This window comes from Lissotriton helveticus, chromosome 9 (genome assembly GCF_964261635.1).
Source record: "Lissotriton helveticus chromosome 9, aLisHel1.1, whole genome shotgun sequence".
Taxonomy (NCBI): domain Eukaryota; kingdom Metazoa; phylum Chordata; class Amphibia; order Caudata; family Salamandridae; genus Lissotriton; species Lissotriton helveticus.
In genome coordinates, this window is record NC_136070.1 from 623,242,975 (window position 1) to 623,261,969 (window position 18,995).

General features: G+C 43.0%; 1 protein-coding gene across 1 annotated transcript in view; it reads left to right on the forward strand.

The window, feature by feature from the left end:
- The first annotated feature begins 5,256 nt into the window (after nucleotides 1–5,256).
- LOC144781700 (cytochrome P450 2G1-like) overlaps nucleotides 5,257–18,995 on the forward strand; it is a 322,006-nt gene continuing 308,267 nt past the window's right edge. The window contains exons 1-2 of the mRNA XM_078660675.1: nucleotides 5,257–5,505; nucleotides 18,693–18,855. Of these exons, the coding sequence (XP_078516801.1) occupies nucleotides 5,305–5,505; nucleotides 18,693–18,855 (364 nt within the window). The 5' untranslated portion in view covers nucleotides 5,257–5,304. The remainder of the gene's footprint in view (nucleotides 5,506–18,692; nucleotides 18,856–18,995) is intronic.

Genomic DNA, 18,995 nt, shown 5'->3' on the forward strand with positions numbered 1-18,995 from the left:
AACCCCATTTTTGCATACAGATTACTGGGGGTATTTTCCCCACAATCCCCAATTTTGCATATACAGTACTCGGGGTATTTGCCCCACGAACTCCAATTGTTTTGCTAGATTACTGGGTGTATTTGCCAAACAAACCCCAATTTCGCAGATAGACTATTGGGGGTATTTGCCCTACAAACTCCAATTTTGCATATTGAGTACTGGCGGTATTTGCCCCACAAACCCCAACTTTGGATATAGTTTACTGGTGGTATTTGCCCCACCAACCCCAATTTTGCATACAGATTACTGGGAGTAGTTGCCCCACAAACCCCAATTTTGCATACAGTTTACTGGGAGTAGTTGCCCCACACACTCCAATTTTGCATATAGATTACTGGAGTATTTGGCCCACAAACCCCAGTTTTGCATTCAGATTACTGGGGGTATTTGCCCACAAAAACCCATGTTTGCTGCTACATTCCTAGGGGTATTTGCCACCCAATGCCAAGATTGCCTCAACATTGCTGGTGGTATTTGCCACACTATCAATAATTGGCTAATCATTGCTGGGGGTATTTGCACCCAACACCAGTTTTAACTCTGAATTGCTGTGAGTGTCATACCACCGCCTACCAATTTTGGAAGGATATTGCTGGGAGTATGAGCCCTCTTCCCCCCTTTGTGTCTGAATTTCTGGAACTATTGCCCCCCACCCTGATTGCCTCTCCATTGCTGCAAGTATTCCCCCACCCCCAAATTAACTGTAATTTTGCCACTGCTTTATCTACTGTTGTCTTTGGTGGGGTAGTTACGTTATTCGATGTGGGTAGGCTTTGGACTTCTGCGATGATTGCATCGGTGAGGGTGGTTGAATTCTCCATAAGCATATAGTATAGGGATGATGGAGCGATTAATATATGGCTGCACTGGCTCTTTCACAGGAATTGTGTTGTGGCATGATTCGGTCCTGAAATACTCTCCTTCCGGATGCTTGGACGTGTTGGTTGTAGCGACTGATTCAGCGCACAGAAAGTACGCATCTTACTTAGTCGTTCGGAATCGGCCTGCGAAAATGCCTCCAGACGACTCAATCGTACGTATCCGGTGGCGTCTCGCATGGAAAATGATGACAAAGTCGACATGACCAAGTAGTTTGATAAGTGAAGGGTTTACGGCATCATACTTCGTTGTTTGGTTAAACCGGGTCCCAGCACGATTCAGTTGGATGGTCCGCCTCCGGACGGCTCCGGGATGGCCTTCCTGACAAGATCGTAATCGACCCCTTTGACTTAGGGCCCGATTCCGATGTGGTACAGAAATCTTCCCGGAGGAATGGGTTTGGGTATGGTTTCCGATCGACTCGGATTGGATCGGGAGAAATTACAAATTGCATCAATTTATAACAGTAATAAAAATGGGAGAACAAGCAGGAAAATGTTTCCTTGTCAAAGAAAGAACCACTAAATCTTGCACAGATCAATTGATAAGTCATGTGAGAATTCTTTTATCTTTCTTTGCCCTCAATAACAGTTGTCCACGTAGATTTAAAGTAGGGTTCCCTCATCAGTGCATCAACGCGTTTCGGTGGGCACTTTATTTAGACCATCACCTTCGTAAGGAAAAAACAATAGCTCCCAGTGTTTGAATCAAATTCTACTGGCCCTCAAAGTCTGATTCTGACTACTGATTCTAATCAGACGGCATGTTTCGGAAAGGCTGTTCAAATCCAGCATCGTACTCAGACGCTCGTAAACGCGGCCCGTAGAGACGTATGATTCTGCTCAGTCATTCCAAATGCCGGTGTGTCCAGATTGGGATATTCCTAATAACTAACTCTCATCGTACTTGAAATGTTTCCGAGTCGGTCAGACAGACACGTTACTGATCCGATTCGGACAAGCTAAATGCCTTTAGGAGGCCTTCCTAACCGCATCGGAATCAGGCCCTTAGTCAATGCATTACCAGCTGGGTTTGCTATTCCTAGCATTAATCAAGTAGGCAACTGAGGGGGTGGACTTGCAGTGGTCTGTTAAGACTACCCTGAATTCATAAGTGAACCTGTTACTGTGGTGGATAGCGAAGCATTGTTGTTCAGCTGTAAGTTATCTAACAATAGTAACTTCAATGGATTACTGATGTACAGACTGCCTGGGCCTAAAGCAAATTTCTTAGAAGGCATATGATATATTTTAAAATCATGTATGCAATACACTAATTTCACTATTTTAGGTGAATTTAACTTTAATTTAGAAATAGATAATAATAAAGATTGACATTTAAAATGGTTTTAGCTTCATTCAGTTGGTGATTATTTTTACACAAGTAGCAGGACACACCATTGATGGTATTTTTTCTAATAACTCAGACCTAAAATTTGACAGTATTTTACCCATTACTAGGTCGGACCGGAAAGTCATCACTGTTAGTCTAAAATTCTATTTGTCCCACCAACTACTGTTATTAACAAGAAGGCTTAAAGTGAGAAGGTTCACGCCTGCAGTAAAATTAATAATATAGACTTATTCGATATCTTAGAGAAGTCTCAGGCCTCAATTATGAAGGATTACATATTAACTATATGTAAATACTCAGATTGGTTATGGACCGCAGCTACTAAAACGGCTCCTTTGAAAACTATAAAAAATTCCAGATGTCGTCCATCAGCTCCTTGGTTTTCTCCTTAGTCTAAGGAATTAAAACACAATTGCCGAAGGCAGGAAGGAATATGGAGGAGAAATTATCTCAAGGAATAAAAGGCCAGATAGAATTAGCTCATTTATGAATACAAAAAGTTAATGTTATTGAGAAAAATAAATATTTTTCGTAAAAGATTTATGCAGCAAAATTCCCACAAAATAATTTTTCATGACAGTCCTGGTCCTGCTGTGTGTATCATCCAGCCGAATAGTGCCTCCTTGTCAACTTTTCTCTGATTAGCTAGCGGAATTTGTTTTTAAAACAAAGTGGAGGAAATACATGACAAATTAAACTCTAATGACAGGTCTGCAGTTTCGACATCAGGTTCCATTGATGTAGCTCTCTGAAAAAATATTTTCTGCAAAGTTCCACCTCTTACAGAGGAAAAGTAGTTGAACTTATAGGTCAAACAAAGTCAGGGGTTTCATCTGACCCCTGAGCTCCAAAAATAGCTCACATTATAGCAGGGACAGTTGCCCTCCTCTAACTATACTTCTGAAGATTATTATTGACTCAGGAGAGTTCCTTCTAGAGTGAAAAAAGCCTAGATCCTCCCATTATTGAAAAAATCTTCCCTCGATCCCAAAGAAGTAAAGAACTACTGACCCATATCTCGTTTACCCCATCCAGCAAAAGTCCTGGACATTGCACTCTCTAAATGTCTAGGGAAAATTATATTCTGTACTCAGCTCAATTTGGGTTTAGACCAAACCATAGTACAAAGCCAGTGCTAGCAGTAGCCACAGAGGAGCTGAGAAGTATTCCAAACATTGTGGGATGGCGGCGATGATCCTATTGGATCTATCAGCTGCCTTCGACACCGTGAACCATTGTGATCTTGCTGAAACACTTGTTGGACATCAGAATCGGAGACATGGCCCTTGATCTGTTTCATCCGTTTCTCTCTGGCGAGCAGAGAGCAATAAGTAGCCCTGGGGGACATAGTATCTAAACCTTTCCCATTGCTGTGTGGTGTTCCCAAGGGCTCATCGTTGAGCTCCATGCTCTGTAATACTAATGCGGCTCCTTTGACAAGACAGATTTGTCTTTTGGTCTGGTCACTGTGGTCTATGCTGATGATACCCAGATTGTTGTGTTGTGTACATCCCGAATGATGTTGAAGAGCCTGCATCCTGCTTTATCAACTTTATGGGTGGAGTCTTAGAATGGCTGAGCAACATTAGTCTTATGTTGAAGTCAAATAAAACTGAGGTCCTTCTGTTCGGCAAGGACACAACTTTTTGGGACCAATCTTGGTGGCCTCAGATGCCTGATCCACTTCCTATCCCAGTATCTTCGGTCAGGAACCTGGGAACAATTTTTGATTCCAGTCTCTCTTTTAATGCACAAATCAATAAACGTACTTCCTCTTGCTATTTTCCACTGCGCATCTTAAAGAAAATTCGCCCTTTTATTCCATACGAACTGCAGAAATCAGTGTTCTTTGCTTTAGTCCTGTCCAGACTGGACTATTATAATGCCTTATATATTTAAGCATCCACCAACGTTCTCTTAAGAAACATCAAGGTCTACAAAATGCAGCAGCATGACTACTGAAGAAAATTCCCAAGTTTAAGTAAATTTCTGAAGCTCTATCTGAACCCCATTGGCTCCCCATGATAAAACGAGTGGTTTTCCAAGCCTCATGTATGGCACATGAAACTCTGTATGGCAAAAGTCCTGCGTACCTGAAATAAACCCTTTTTTGTATACCCCCAGAAGAACCCTTCGCTAAGCAAATTCTAGAACAATCAGTGTCTTTAAGATCAGAAGAGAGAGCTGGGGAGGAAGGAGCTTTATCCACATTACATATCAACTGTGGAAAACTTACCCTGCCAGCTTAGTGCTCAATCTAACCTTTCCAATTAAAAAAAATATCTGAAAACCTGTTTTATCTCCCATTCATTATGTTCAAGTATAGGCCCTTCCTGGTGGTAAATTGTTGGTTTTCATCCGCCCTTTTCGAAATGCAGCAGACATCAGCGCCAAGATGCCTTTGGCATTTGTGCACTATATAAAATATTTCAATACCGTTATAATTGTAGTTGATATTGTTTGAATCAATGTTTTTGGCATATTATATGTTTATTTAAAGGCAACAATATTTTTGTTTCTGATGTTTGTCTTTTTGATATCAATTAAAATATGTATTTTTAAGAATGATATTTGTATTCTCTATATTTGTGGTATTTCTAGTTAGGTATAGGGAGTCAATATTTTTGTTATCAATATTTAATTTCCGATATTTTTGTGTTTCGATATTATATGCACCAATATTATGTCAGTGATCCCATCAAATATAAACTTGTGCATTTTGTATGTATCACAGCAATGCAGTCCTATGCAAAAATGATTTTAAAATGTATTACTTTTTTTTTCAATCTGTAAATAGGGAAACCAAAGTGCTATGTCATCTTGATGCAAGCATTTGCTCTGCCAAAAAGATTAGAGTGAAAGTGCTGTGTGATATGCCAACTGACCTACAGTCTTTCAAAGTTAAACATTCATTTATTTGCAAACCGTGTAAACAGCTCTTGATGATAACGTTTAGGTATCACTCCAAATTACTGACAACACAAGACACAGGCCTTGGTTTGCTGGAGCACACAGTGCAGCTTTAGGAAAATGGATACTTATTTCTCCTTTATGGATCTTGGGGGTGCGACCCCCCTTTTATTGGTTTTTATTCTCACCTGCCTGATTTCCATCATGGTCTGGAAATCCACCTGCCTGAGAAGTAACTTGCCCCCTGGGCCCATTCCTCTTCCGTTTCTTGGGAACGTGCTTCAATTGGATACCAAAAACCTGGTCAAGTCAATTATGAAGGTATGGTTCACAGGCTTGGTGCATTTTTTTTAAAGAAGCCCTACTAGCTTTACAGCTTCAAAATGTTTGGGAAATGCACTTGACATGTAAGTTTTATTTGTATGTGCTTACACAGTTTAATTTAGTAGTGTGTCCTACAATGCAGCTTCTTGAGTGTAACTTCTCCAGTGCCTAATTGAGGATGCACATAAACACATTTGTTTCTTGTAATTATGTTTCGCATCACATTTAAAACCCTTTGGAAGGCTCTTCAAGTCTGTGAGTAATTCAAGGCACCACTAGGGTCCAACATAGGTTGCTTTAAAGTGCAATGAGAATTGTTTCTTAAATTAATGTTCTATTGGGTGGAATCTATTCCACCTTCCAGGTAGGTTTCTATTCCAACCATTTAGTGTAGGGAGGCTGGTGGGCATTTCAGTCAGAGTGTGATTTGTGCAATTAATGTAATAATCTAGAAGAAGGCGCCAGCCTGATTTTCCACTGGACAGCTAGCCATATTGCCTTATGTTGAGTAAATCAAACACACAAAAGGTGATGGCACAGGGAACACTGGACCCACAGCTGTGTAACCCCTTGACCACTTAAACACACATCAAACACATACAAGATGATGGGAGGAATGTTTGCAATAGGTCTAACTACTGGCAATCCCTCAGGGTAGCATTCCAACTGTTCAATTCTTTTGCCCACCTTTTCCCCAGTTTCCTCAGGTTTGGACCCAGCCATATGCAAATCATTCTTGAGCCTGCTCTAATTGGAACGTGCATTTACCACTGCAAAAGTCTCTGCCACGAGTGTGCAGAAATCCACAGTTGTAAATCTGGTTCAGAGGGTGGAAGTAGGAGCTCCAAGTCATTGCTTGCCTTGTATTTTTAGGAACACCCACAACAGCAGCTTTGTGGGCATTCTAAACTTAGATTCAACCCCTTCCCTACTTGTAAATAGTCAATGATTTAATCAAGTTGAGAACTGGAGTAACTCCTCTTTCAAGGTGGGAAGGGAATAGATCAACCCCAGATTTGGAGGGAGAAGTGCTTTCCCTAATGCAAAAACATTGGCTTGTAGATTGAAAAATGTGCATTTGAACTGAGGGCTCAATGTTCATATTGCAGAATTCTACTCAGGCGGAATGGGGTCCCATGGGACTAGTTATTTTACCTTCTATTTCTACACAATTCACAGGGAAATCAGAACAGAGTAACACAAAAGAATTCAGTATTGGCCATGGCTGGACGCTGGATCACAAACATCCTCATGCTTATACTAAATCCCAGTTGACAGGGTCACTTAGGGTAATCTTAGCTGCTATGGAGCGGTGTGACATCTGGAGAGAGCGTCACCTAGCGAAGAAATTATTTTCTTGTCACTCCCCAGCATCTGAAACGTTCAGTCGCCTAGATTACTGCTTCCTCTTGGTGGAACTAGCACCTGTGGCTGCGGGGATCGCCTATTTGCCTAGATAGCTTTCAGATAATTTGCCTGTTCTGCTGAGTCACGGGGAATCCACGACCACCTGGCAATACCTTTGTGGCACCTTTGGGCAGAAGCATTGACAGACCCCCCCCCCTTTGTGGCAATGGTCACCAATGCATTACTTTAAAGAAAACTGGGGATCTGCATCTAGCTCAGTGGTCAATTGGGAGGCCATGAAGGTCGTCCTTAGGGGAGTGTATATGAAGACGTCTTATGGGGTTCCACATAAATTAGAGCAAGATATTAAAATCCAGGAATCCAAACTGGGCAAAATGGAGGTGGCACTTGCCTCAGCTTCTCATACCAAGTCAGAGTGGTGTGCCACCTGGGAGACCCTGTTGGAGGATTGAAACAGTTTGGAGAAATGCACACACACACACACACACACACACAGCACACTGGCTACCCTTGGAGAGAGATAGAACAGGAGCTCTGCTGGCCCGACCGGTTAAACAGGAGGCATCTGTGACACCTGCACTACAGCTCTGCGGTCAGAACAGAGAGCAGGTATGTAAGCAGCACGCGATCAATGAAGTCTTCGTTGCACATCTCAGTGAAGTATTTGCAAAATGAGTGCCCCCCCCCGGAAGATATCCAGGACTTTCTTGCCACTGTTGAGCTCCCTAGACTAAACCCGGAGGTGGCCGAGTCGTTGAATGCTCTGAAAACCGAGGAGGAAATACTCATGGCAATCAGGCATCTCAAACGTGTCAAAAGCCCCGGAAGTAGGTGTGCTCTGCTGCTGGTTGATCAACTCCTGGGGGTCCACAACGAAGCACTCGAGGTTAACTCTTTGCCGGCATCCATGTGTGAGGCCTTGGTGGCTATCATCTTGAAACCTGATAAATATCCTTTGCTTGCAGTATCCTACAGGCCAATTTTGCTCCTAAATCTAGACGAGAAAAATCTTAGTGGATTTCTGGTGGCCCACGTCCTCTCACACATGCCCCTTCTTATGCATCCAGATCAAGCATGGTTTATCGCGCAGCATAGTACCACTCATAACTTGCAATGCTTAGCACACATGTGGCATGCTCTGTGCCTCATGGAGAACGATTATGCCCTGGCACTCCCAGATATAGTACAAGCGTTTGATTCTGTAGACTAGTTTTATATTTGGCAAGTGCTCCAGTGGATTCAATTGGGTCCAGGTTGCATCAACTGGGTCCAATTGCTTTATACTGCTCCATTGGCTTGGATAAGGTCCAGAGGTCTGGTTTCCACTCCCTTTGGGCTGTGTCCGGGCACCCGTCAGGGATGCCCTCTATCACCACTCTTATTCGCAGTTACCATGGAGACAATAGGTTTGTAGTGGATATCTATGGGGGGGAGACCAACCATGTTGTCTTTCTTTATGCCGATGATACGTTAGTATCTCTTCGACAGCCAGCATATTTGGTGCCTATTCTCCTCAAAGGTATGCTGATGTTTGGGGATATCTCTGATCTCCGTATTAACCCTGGACAATCTAAACTGATCCCCTTAGGAAGACTAATGGGAATACCTGTAAATACGCTACCAAAGGCAGGGTGTCCTTGGGTGACCACTGGGGCTTGATATTTCGGGTTCCAATTGGCCAATACGACCCAACGTACTTAGATCTAAATATTGGGAGAGTGGTGGACGTAGTCTGTGGCTCCATAAGGTTCTGGAAAAAAATACCCCTGTCCCTTATGGGCAGGATAGTGATTGTTAAAATTATATTTTTGCAGCACTGTCTAGGCCCTACAGCATTCTTTTTACGTGGTTCCCAGACATTATTTTCAAACATTGGATGGACTGCTAGTGGACCTCCAGTGGTGCTCTAGATGCTGAAGAGGTGTTACACGGCTGCCCAATTACAGCATGCAGTCCACTGGTTAGACAATGAGGATAATTGGGAGGAATGACTCCTGGCAGGCAAATGCCGTGGTCACCCTCTGCCGGATCTCCTGATGCTCGGCTCCGGTATTACTGCACCGCTCCCCTATGTTGTACAACATGTGACCATCACCTGGGAGAGTTTGGGCAGGCGGCTAAGGTGACATGCCCCTTGGAGGACTCTCTGGGCAATATGACCTTTCTTGCACATTGCTGAGTCCATGTCTCTACGGTGCTAGAAAGAGGGAGGGTGTCGGTTATTGGCAGATCTATATGCTAAAGGGAGTACTCAACCCGAGAGGAGGCAGTGACTTCCTTTAATCTGGGATCTGGACAATTTTTCCAATACGAAAAGGTGTTGAGTGTTGCAAGGGAGGTCTGGCTGTCCTTTTCCCTTAGGAATCCCCAGCACTAATATATTAATGGTGATGTTGTATATGGCCGAAGGGCACCGGTTGGTATCTCATCTCTATCAAGCTTTACTTGATGACTTACCAGGGGGGGGATTCTACTCATGCAGACGAAGGGGGACCAACTGGTTGGGAACCCCTAACGGAGAGGGAATGGATGAAATTCCATGAGCTTGTTCGCAATGTGAGTTCTAGTGCACATTTTAAACTCCTTCAATATAATTTTGTACACCAGACTTGCCTTTCCCCATGAACATTCCATGTGATATACCCTGCCAGTCCGGGAACGTGCCCACAATGTGAGTCATTGGAGACTGATTTTATTCATATGATGTGGTCTTGTTTGTTGCTTACCTCTTACTGAGAAGACATACTTTCTCAGATGGGGGAGCTTCGGGATGGGTGGCTTCTATGGAAATTCAGCAGGTATTGCTTGGTTTACTTCCCTCCTCAAAAAATAACAAACTCCGGATACCCCGGATACGAGCCGTATGGAGGGCTAGGAAAGCCCTCCGTACAACTCGGACCAGGAGGGCTTTCCAAGCAAGACGTGCTCCGGGAGTCCGAACGAAAGAGTACGATGCTGCTGTGTGCTTACGAACTCAGTACGCTCGGACTCCCATTGAACTCTATTGGAGCCTATGTACAGATGCATACACAGGCTCCCATAGCAGAAAAGGGGTGGGTGGGGAAAAGCATACACCCTGTGGCAGGCACCCTATGGTGCCCGCCAGATTGGGCATGTCAGATTCGGGGGGATCCATGGGCACAGCCCTATGGCAGATTTGGAGGGCCCCAGGTCAAGGGGGGCCTGCTACGGCCCCCCGAAGTACGCTTCCAATAGCCATTTCATCTCGCTGAGACCAAGGGGAAGCAGCTGTCCAAATCGTGCATTGTACTCGCTCGGTCAAAATACGGCTCCATAGCGCGGTACAATTCGGCTACGAATGAGTCATACGGCCAGGTTCGGGTTCCAGAAACGATTTGGTCAGCACATATGCGATCTTCGCATCATACTTGGTCGTTCGGAATTGGGAATGAGTCTGTCGGAAACAAGGGCTCCGGATCAGTTTAGGTAGAACCAAATCCGATTCTGAGCCCTTCCAACCGAGATCAGAATCGGGCCCTAAGTAGGAGATTTGTTCTCTTGGGATTGGTTCTGGCAAAGAGACGCCATGCAATCATGTAGCTTTGGCCTACTCCCCTGTCCTTTGATGCATGGTCGAGAGACATGCGCGAATGGGCGACGGTGGAAGAGGTACGGCTGAAGCATGTCTGGAGAGATGAAAAGCTTGACAACGACCTTCAGGCATGGTCCTATATGCTATCTGATTTGCGGGAACCACAGACACTGTTGATGTCCGGGGACGCTGGTGAGGGGGTATATTGCTGACCCCGGTGGGGTGACCATATGATAGATGATGGAAAAAGATGACTGACTAAATATTAAGATACCTAGGGCATATTCATACACTTCATTCTTTTCAACACAATTCTCTGACACAGAGGTAAATTGAGAGGGGTGAGGGGGATAAACTTGTTATACGTTGCCATGGAGTTCCCTGGATAGTGTGGATTGGTTTTCTAGTTTTCAAACAACAAAACTACAGTGGAACCTACCTGAGTGTCTTCTAGTTCATGGCTGAGTGATGATACATTTATATGCATGAGATTATTGTGGATTTGCCCTCCCTCACTCTCTCATTCCAGGATATCCTGAGAATTATTGATTCTTCCACGTGCTGTTTATCTTCATTTTTGTGGGGATGGTGGAGAGGATGGATGTATATTCCAAGATGGACTTCTACTTGACTGTGCTGTATGTAATTCTCTAAATGCCAATAAAATTATTATTTTTAAACAAAACAAACCTAAAAGTAAGTCTAACATTATTGCACAGACGTTCAGTTCTCGGCAAGTATCAACAACACCAATAATGTTAACTGAGAAAATGTTATTCTTGAGTGCATTCATATTGGGCTTTGTATTTTGCCCTTTGACATTCTTAAATACCCACGGTGGAGCTTGACCACTTAAAATGTTTACATTTTCAAATGCTCTGTTGACTTTCGCTGAAAATTATTTTCATCACTTATTTCAATTACGTTCATGCCCAGATGCCATGTCTATTTACAAGCTTACCTATTTCTTATACCCCCATTTTGTACACATGATTGCCATTTGATCGCTTTACTTACAACAAGCCTCATATCTATGAAATGGACCATGGAGGCCTATTTGAGTTTAATATACATTTTTCATTGGACAACGGGTCAAGGTATGGTCCGAGCCTGTCACCCTCCCTCTTACCCCCTGAAACGTGCTGTGCTGTAACTTACAATATAGGTAGGAAATAACTACCCAACATGATGTTTCACCTTATAAGGCCGGCAGCTAGTGTTGGATTTTAGTGACTACAGCAGTGAAAACTAGGACGTATAATAATAAAAACATCTGTTCTGTTGATACATCATGGCACAGGTTGGGGGCGAACACTTCCCTGTGTGTTTTTTCAAGAGTGTCACACAAATCCAGTGTGTGAAACTCTAGGAGCCACCTTTCACCTCTCTACAGTCCAGTGTTGCCCCCACCAATGATGATGGTGAGGCCATGAAATGACTACTGTTTCCACCTCACCATGCTGTAACAAATAATTATCTACACTGTTCACCAACAGCAAATTTAGTAACAGGATCTTGGTTCCTTTCCCTGCTGCTGCTTCCCTAAAGGAAGCTCCTCAAAGGTCCTCCTGTTTTCCCTCATCCAGATGCAAAGGAATGCCCCGCCCTCATGACATCAGCACAACGCGGCATTGGCATCTGAGGTCTGTGATCAACTTGATGGGGTTGAGGTGTGATGGGGCCAATGTCACTCCCTTAAGCCCCTACAAACCCCCCTGGTTTATAAAAACCCATCCTAGGGGAAACATTACTGCACCATCTGCATACATATGTGTCCCCTCAACCTATATCAAAAAGCAGTGTGTTTTATATCATCTTTAACATATTTATAAAGCTTTCACCTACACGAAGATGCTTGGCACTGTAGAATAATGCAGTTAATTACCAAATAAGTAGACGAAGAAGCAAGCGCTAGTGCATACATGTAAGCTACCTGATCCTTCATTGAGTATCCTGGAAGCTGGACAACAGTGCACCCTGCAGATGCGCAGTGAGTTACCAGTGTTTCACTAATTTACATTGTAAAATAACCTGATGCACATGGCATCAAAAAACAATAAATACCCTTTGCAGGCTGCTCCAGCACCATCACAAACCCCAATATTATTAAATGAAAAGAAATAGAACATTTAATATATCACACAGCTACTCAAACTATAGTGTCCTGGCGCAAAAATAGCGGGAAGAGTTTTGGAACTTAGGAACGGGTTTGTTTTAAAAAAGCCAGATTTTAAGGTTATTTCTAAAAGTCAATAGGTCTGTGGTTAGTCTCAGAGGTTCTGGAAGACTGTTCCACATCCTTGTGCCACAGAAAACTAACGATCTTCCCCCAAAGTGTGCACAGCGTATTTTGGGCACAAGGGCAAGGTTAGTATTTGTGGATCTTAGGGATGTAGTTGGAATGTAGCAGTTAACACATTTATTCAGGTAGCCGGCTCCTAAGCAGTAGAAAGCTTTAAAAAAGATGACCATCACTATGAAGTCGATCCGTTCCTTCATATGAAGCCAATGCAGAGACCTTAGAATGGAGGTCATAGTTGATCTGGGTTTGGGCCTCACAATCGCTATGGCCGCTGCGTTTTGCACCACTTGAAGGTGCTGGATGAGACATTTGGGTAAACCGAAGTACAAACTGTTGACATAGTCAAGTTTAGATGTCACCAGGGCTTGCACCACAATCTTTCTACTGTCTGGTGTTAGCAGCGGAAGACATTTTTTTATCATGCAGAGTATGCACCTGTTAAATTTTGGATCTGAGAGCGCATGGAGAGAATATTGGTGATGACAATACCTACGTTCTTGACTTTTTCCTTAGCTGTACGCGGGGGTGGCAGGTCTTTTGGCCACCAAGTGCTCCAGTTGCATGTTCCCTTCCCTACTGTTGCGTAGGCTGGAGTTGGAATTGTAAATGATACATTCCTTATGTTACAGCGCCATCTACGGCAAGTCGGTGTAATAACTTGCGTAGTAATGGCATCGCGTTGTAACAACGTGGTCATTGTAACAACATTGTTGTAAAGGCATCGCGGTCTAATGACCGCGATGTAAAGATTGTTTCCCAAAACATACAACTGGAGCACTTGGTTGCCAAAAGACCTACCACCCCCGCCTACAGCTACGACTTGTTTTGCCCGGGTTACACTACAGCTGATTTACCTTAAGCCAATTGAAGACCTTTATGAAGCAGGACCTAATCTTTGCGCCGTCAAAGTCGATTCCTTTGTCACTGTTAAACTCATCTAACTGGGAAATTGGTAGGGCGGAGCTTGAGTGCTTCTATGGAGTAGCCGCCACCTCACCTAAGTATAATTTGGGTGTCATCGGCATAAAACACATAGGATAGCTGATGATCGTTAATGATTTGCACAAGGGCGTCACGTAGAGATGAAATAGCATTGGACTAATGACTACACACTGAGGTACACTGCAGTGTAGATATTCTGGAGAGTTAGCAAATCATCTCTGACTACCAGTAGTAGTAATCATATTTACTTTGGGGTAAACCCCAATAAAACATATGAATATACACATTACAAGCTATCAAAATGTTTGAAAATCAACAAAATGTACAACAGCATAAAAAGTCAATTCACTAGAGAAAATGGAGCTGACGGTTCCTACTCAGTCAGAATGAATGTAAAAATGTACTCACTCCAAGTACAATTAATTTGCTACAATCTTATTCGAAAAATCTCAGCACTCTTATATAGTGTCAACCGCAGGTTAATACATAAGGGTCTTATCCATTATGTCCTTGCTTCCTAATAGGCCCGGCAAACAAATAAAATGTGTTCGTCAGTTTCAGGTGAGAAAAACACATATTACATGTAACAAACTCAATGCTGCCAGAGTACCACTTTCAAATGAAATAATTAATGGGCAGTATGCCAAACCTAAACTTTGTGTACAAGCACCTTGCATAAAGTGGATAAATGTCTTTCATAAAAAAGCTCAAAAGCTGGGACCGGTTTAGGGCCTTATGTAAAAAGCACTTACTCACAAAGCAGTCTCTTTCTTTGTACATCAACAGGTTTGTGACCCAGGGCTTCTTTTGTGATGTGGTTGATTGCTGATTTGTCCCAATACAAAGTTGCCTTTAGTGGGATTTGCAGAGTTTTGCCACATTAAGATTAACAAAGCATGATTATTTTTGGGAATCCTAAAGAAAAAGCAGGGAGTGAAGGAATGGAACAGTCTCCGAACAGCAGTACGTTGCATTCCAAATTTCAAAATGTCATTTTATTCATCCTTATAATATATGTTTTGTGAGTCAACAAATATAATTCTTTAAAATGAAAAAATTGGATCAATGACTGGCCAAACACGAAATTGAGTTAATTCTATTGTATACATAATTACATTTTTAACTGACTACACAAATGTTGTACAGCAAAAGCTGGACAAATGGAATTCTCTTTAAGCATGGGCGTAAAATCCGTTCCGCTTGCGGATTTTGCGGATTTTGGGCAAATTCGCAATCCGCGAACTCTCGCGAATTTGCCGAAAATTCGTAAATCCGTGCGAAGCGGATTTTTTGCTTGGTTGGACTTGCCAACTAGAATACTATACAATTTTGCGGCGCGCAGCGTTCACTTACCGTCATTCAGCGTTTGCAGAGTTGTTTTTCTCCATGTTTGCGTGTGCTGCGCCATTTTGGATCTTGCTGCGGGATCCGGCGGGAGTTTGTCGACGTCATTGCGGCTTGCCACCTTGCACAGCGAGAGTTTTTCAACGCGAGTACGTCATAAAGGCCCGTGATCACGCATCGCGGGAGTAAACACTTGCGAACACGTAGATGCGGCGGACAGCGACAATCTCGCAATTGCAAGATTGCAAAATTTGCAATTTCGCACAAGAAATCCACCAGCAGGCAGCATAAACCTTGAAAATTATGATTTTTATCAGAATAACTCCTCAGGTTGACATTTGCCTGCACTTTTTTTTGCAAGGAGTCCATTTGGGGGGGGGGAGGAAGGAAGTGCCCCACAGTCTCCAACTTCCTGTTCCTGTCCAGCAGGCTCCTCCCAGTGCTTTCTTCATGTGCTGGTCACTTTGCTTTGGATCTTGACCTGGAAGGATTACTTTTTGTGGATGCTGCTGGATATTTGGATTTCTGCAAAACTGAAAGCACTCAGCAGGTGCAAAAGTCCAATCTTATTATTAGTAACCATTTCCTGTAGTGCTTCCTGAGGGGCCCCTTCAGAGTTCAGTTGCCTACTTGCAATTATTCTATGACCCTGCTCTGACCCTCACAGCAGGCTCAGAGAATAGCTACAAGTATACAACAAAGGTCCTGTTAAAAAAAGTTACACTGCAACAGAAAGCAATTACAGATAAGGAAGCAGGTGCCAGCCTGGAAGTTCAAATTCAGTGCCACATTAATAAGCCCCTAATTCATTCATGTCAGTTGAGGCAGGGCAGGTGTGCTTTTCCCCCCATAATCTACAGTGATGAACTAGAGGGTGGCATGGGTGAGCCAGAGGGTGGCATGGGTGAGCCAGAGGGTGGCAGTGGTGAAACAGAGGGTGGCAGTGGTGAAACAGAAGGTGCTGTGATGAACCAGACGTAGAAACAACATGGTCGCGACCGTTGCTACCCGACAAGTAAGTTTGCGTTTGCGAACTGGTAAAAAACCCTTGCGAAATGGCAGAAACACTTGCGAACACAAGAAAAAAAGGAATCCGCAAAATTCGCGAGAGTTCGCGGATTTTGCAGATAGCGAATCCGTAAATACGCAATTTCGCTGATTGCCAATTCTCAAAATCCGCCCATGCTTAATTCTCTTTATGTAACTGTTTTTAAGATGCGAGGATCAGAAATTATAGGCATTTCACATATATAGTGGTACCTTTTTCCATGAAAAGTATTCTGCTCTAACTCAGTCCCTGTGAAAATGGGTCTTATTGGTATTCTTCTCCATACTTATTCTACTTACAACACTCTCTAGGGTTGAGTAATTTTAAAAAACATGGAACCATATTGCTTCTTTTTATTTTTGATACAAAATGTTTTTTAATAAATGTAATTACATTTTGCTAAGCCTATTGCGATAATAGGAAGCATCGGTTTTGTTTCCTATAAAAAATTGCACTCTTCTTCACACTTTCATATACAAAAAACGAAGAAAACCTTGCTCATAAAATATAGTACCTGGAACTTAATCTTTTTCAAATATGTCAGTACCCGCTTCAATCAAGACATTTGTGAGAGCAGCCCATGTTCTCACTCCCATTACCTAAGTGCATACTGGGTTCTATGCCAGCCAGAGTTAAGTAGGGTGTGCTTGGAGTATGATTACAACTTAAAGAAATCTCTGATTTGCTATTTCGCCCCTACTGTGAAAATAAGGATATTGTTTTATGTTAGAATGCACCTGGGACGAAGATGGCTGTAAGAAGAACAAAGGCCATTAAATGTTTTTAGCTGGTCTTTGTGGGACTCAGTAAAGTATTCTGGATATGTTTGACGAGCTAGGTTTTCTGACTGAACTGGGAAGCAGTTTCTCCAGTCAAGTTGGAAATGGCAAGAAACTAACCCTTCTGACAGTGTTTTCTATTTATTTTACTCACAACCCAATATGTGAAAAAGGTGTGCTTATATTTAGTGTGTAACTGCATAATAAATACCACAATCCAACAGTACTGTGAGAGAGTCACCATTATCTGCCTTGCATGGTCTGCTTGTCTTCTGCTTCAGTTATCTTGGTAAGGAATCTGGCATGTTTCAGATTCCTTGCTAGCTGCACACTGACGCCCTCTTATAAGATTCCATTACACAGGAGATAAACACTAGAGCCTGATTACAATGAGGGTAGGAGGCTTTCCGAGTCTAACTGCAGTTTCAGGTTTGACTGCCGCATTACAATGCAGGCAGTCAAAACTGAAACCGGCCAGTCATACTGGCTGGATTCTGATGGGCTCAAAGAGCCAGTTGGCCAGTCAGAGACTGGCACGTAACCCCAATTGACGGAGCGTCTGCCGTTGGGATTATGATGTTGGTTTCCAACAGGTTTTTCATGTCAGGCTTTTCGAAATGGAAAGCTTGTCGGAAAGCGACATTGGATGCTCCTAGTATGGCCCTCTTCACCCTGCAGCCACCGGTTGGGGGCTGAGGGGCAATTCCTGAACCGTGTGGCAGGCACCCTGTGGTGCAGATCAATTCCTGCATCCTGTGGCAGGCACTGCCTGCCACACGGTGCAGGGATTCACACAAACTCCCATTTCTCTATGTGAACTTGTGCTATGGCCGGTTTAAGGCCCCAGCAGAAGCTCCAATAGGGAAATGGTAGTTTCCGACCACATGCAGTTGCATTGTAATTAGGTATGCGGACCCGCAGACCAATGGTCGGGTGGTTCTCAAACCGACATAGCGTCTGCCTGACATCGTAAGAAGGCCCTAAATAAGGAACTGCAGCTGGGTGGAATAGTGGCAGCGGTTTGCTGCCAAAGAACAAAACACATACTGTTAGAAGGGCCAATGGCCTTGGATAATGCTGTTGGATCAACTAGTTAGTTCTGGCTTGTTCTTCTCTGGCTTTCAAGAAAGAAAGCATATTTTGCATTGATAAAGCTCCCAGGAGCCCTAGAGTCTGTCATTGAAGTAGTTCTTCTTTGAACGGCTGACACGGCTACCATCCCGCTTAACAGATTACCATGCACTTACACAACGACAGGGCTGGATGTAAGTCTATGGCTCGATTTAGTAGAATTAGCTAACTTAAAGCAATAAACAGAAATGCACAAACCCCAGCAACATGGGTTTCTCACCCACACAATAGAGCTGCATATAAGGGGCTATCTAGAAGCGCAAAAGTTTATCACAGTCTCTCCAGCAGAGAGAGCCTCTCTGTCTCATCCTCCTTCCAATTCAGCAGCTCCAAAGCATTGTAAATTGACTGATGATCTCTGAGACTCCAGAACCTACTCCTTAATCTTTAAAGAATTCACTACCAAATGCATCACAAAAAAGAACACGAAAGAAACAAAGTCAGCATGAACCTGAAGGCTACACAAAAGCAGCACTGTTGGTGTGTCTCTTTAAAGTGATTCAGACTTTCATTTCCATTTTAGATAGAACATAAACAATATAAAGTTTCCTTGTAACATTACAGACTTTTTGAACCACAAGAACAACCACTCAAAATGAAAGAAAACCGTTATTTATTTCATGAATATCTAGCATGGCATGCTTGCAATTTGTCAAATAATCACTGTTCTATTTTTTGGACATTATTGATTCATTTCATCTAAATATTTTTCCACAGCTTAGTGAAAAGTATGGCAAAGTCTTTATGATCCATGTTGGTTCTCGGCCAATGCTTGTGCTTTGCGGTTATGAGGCGGTGAAAGAAGCTCTGGTGGACCAGGCAGATGACTTTAGTGGACGTGGATACTTTCCAATTTTCAATATGCTCACCAAAGGATATGGTAAATAATGAATACTTTTCACTCATCAAACAGAATATACAGAAAAGTGCGTCACTTCTTTTGACAATGAAGCTGTAGCAATGTCTTGGAAAGCTACACTCCTTTTAAAATACTGTATTATGTATTTATCATATCACGTA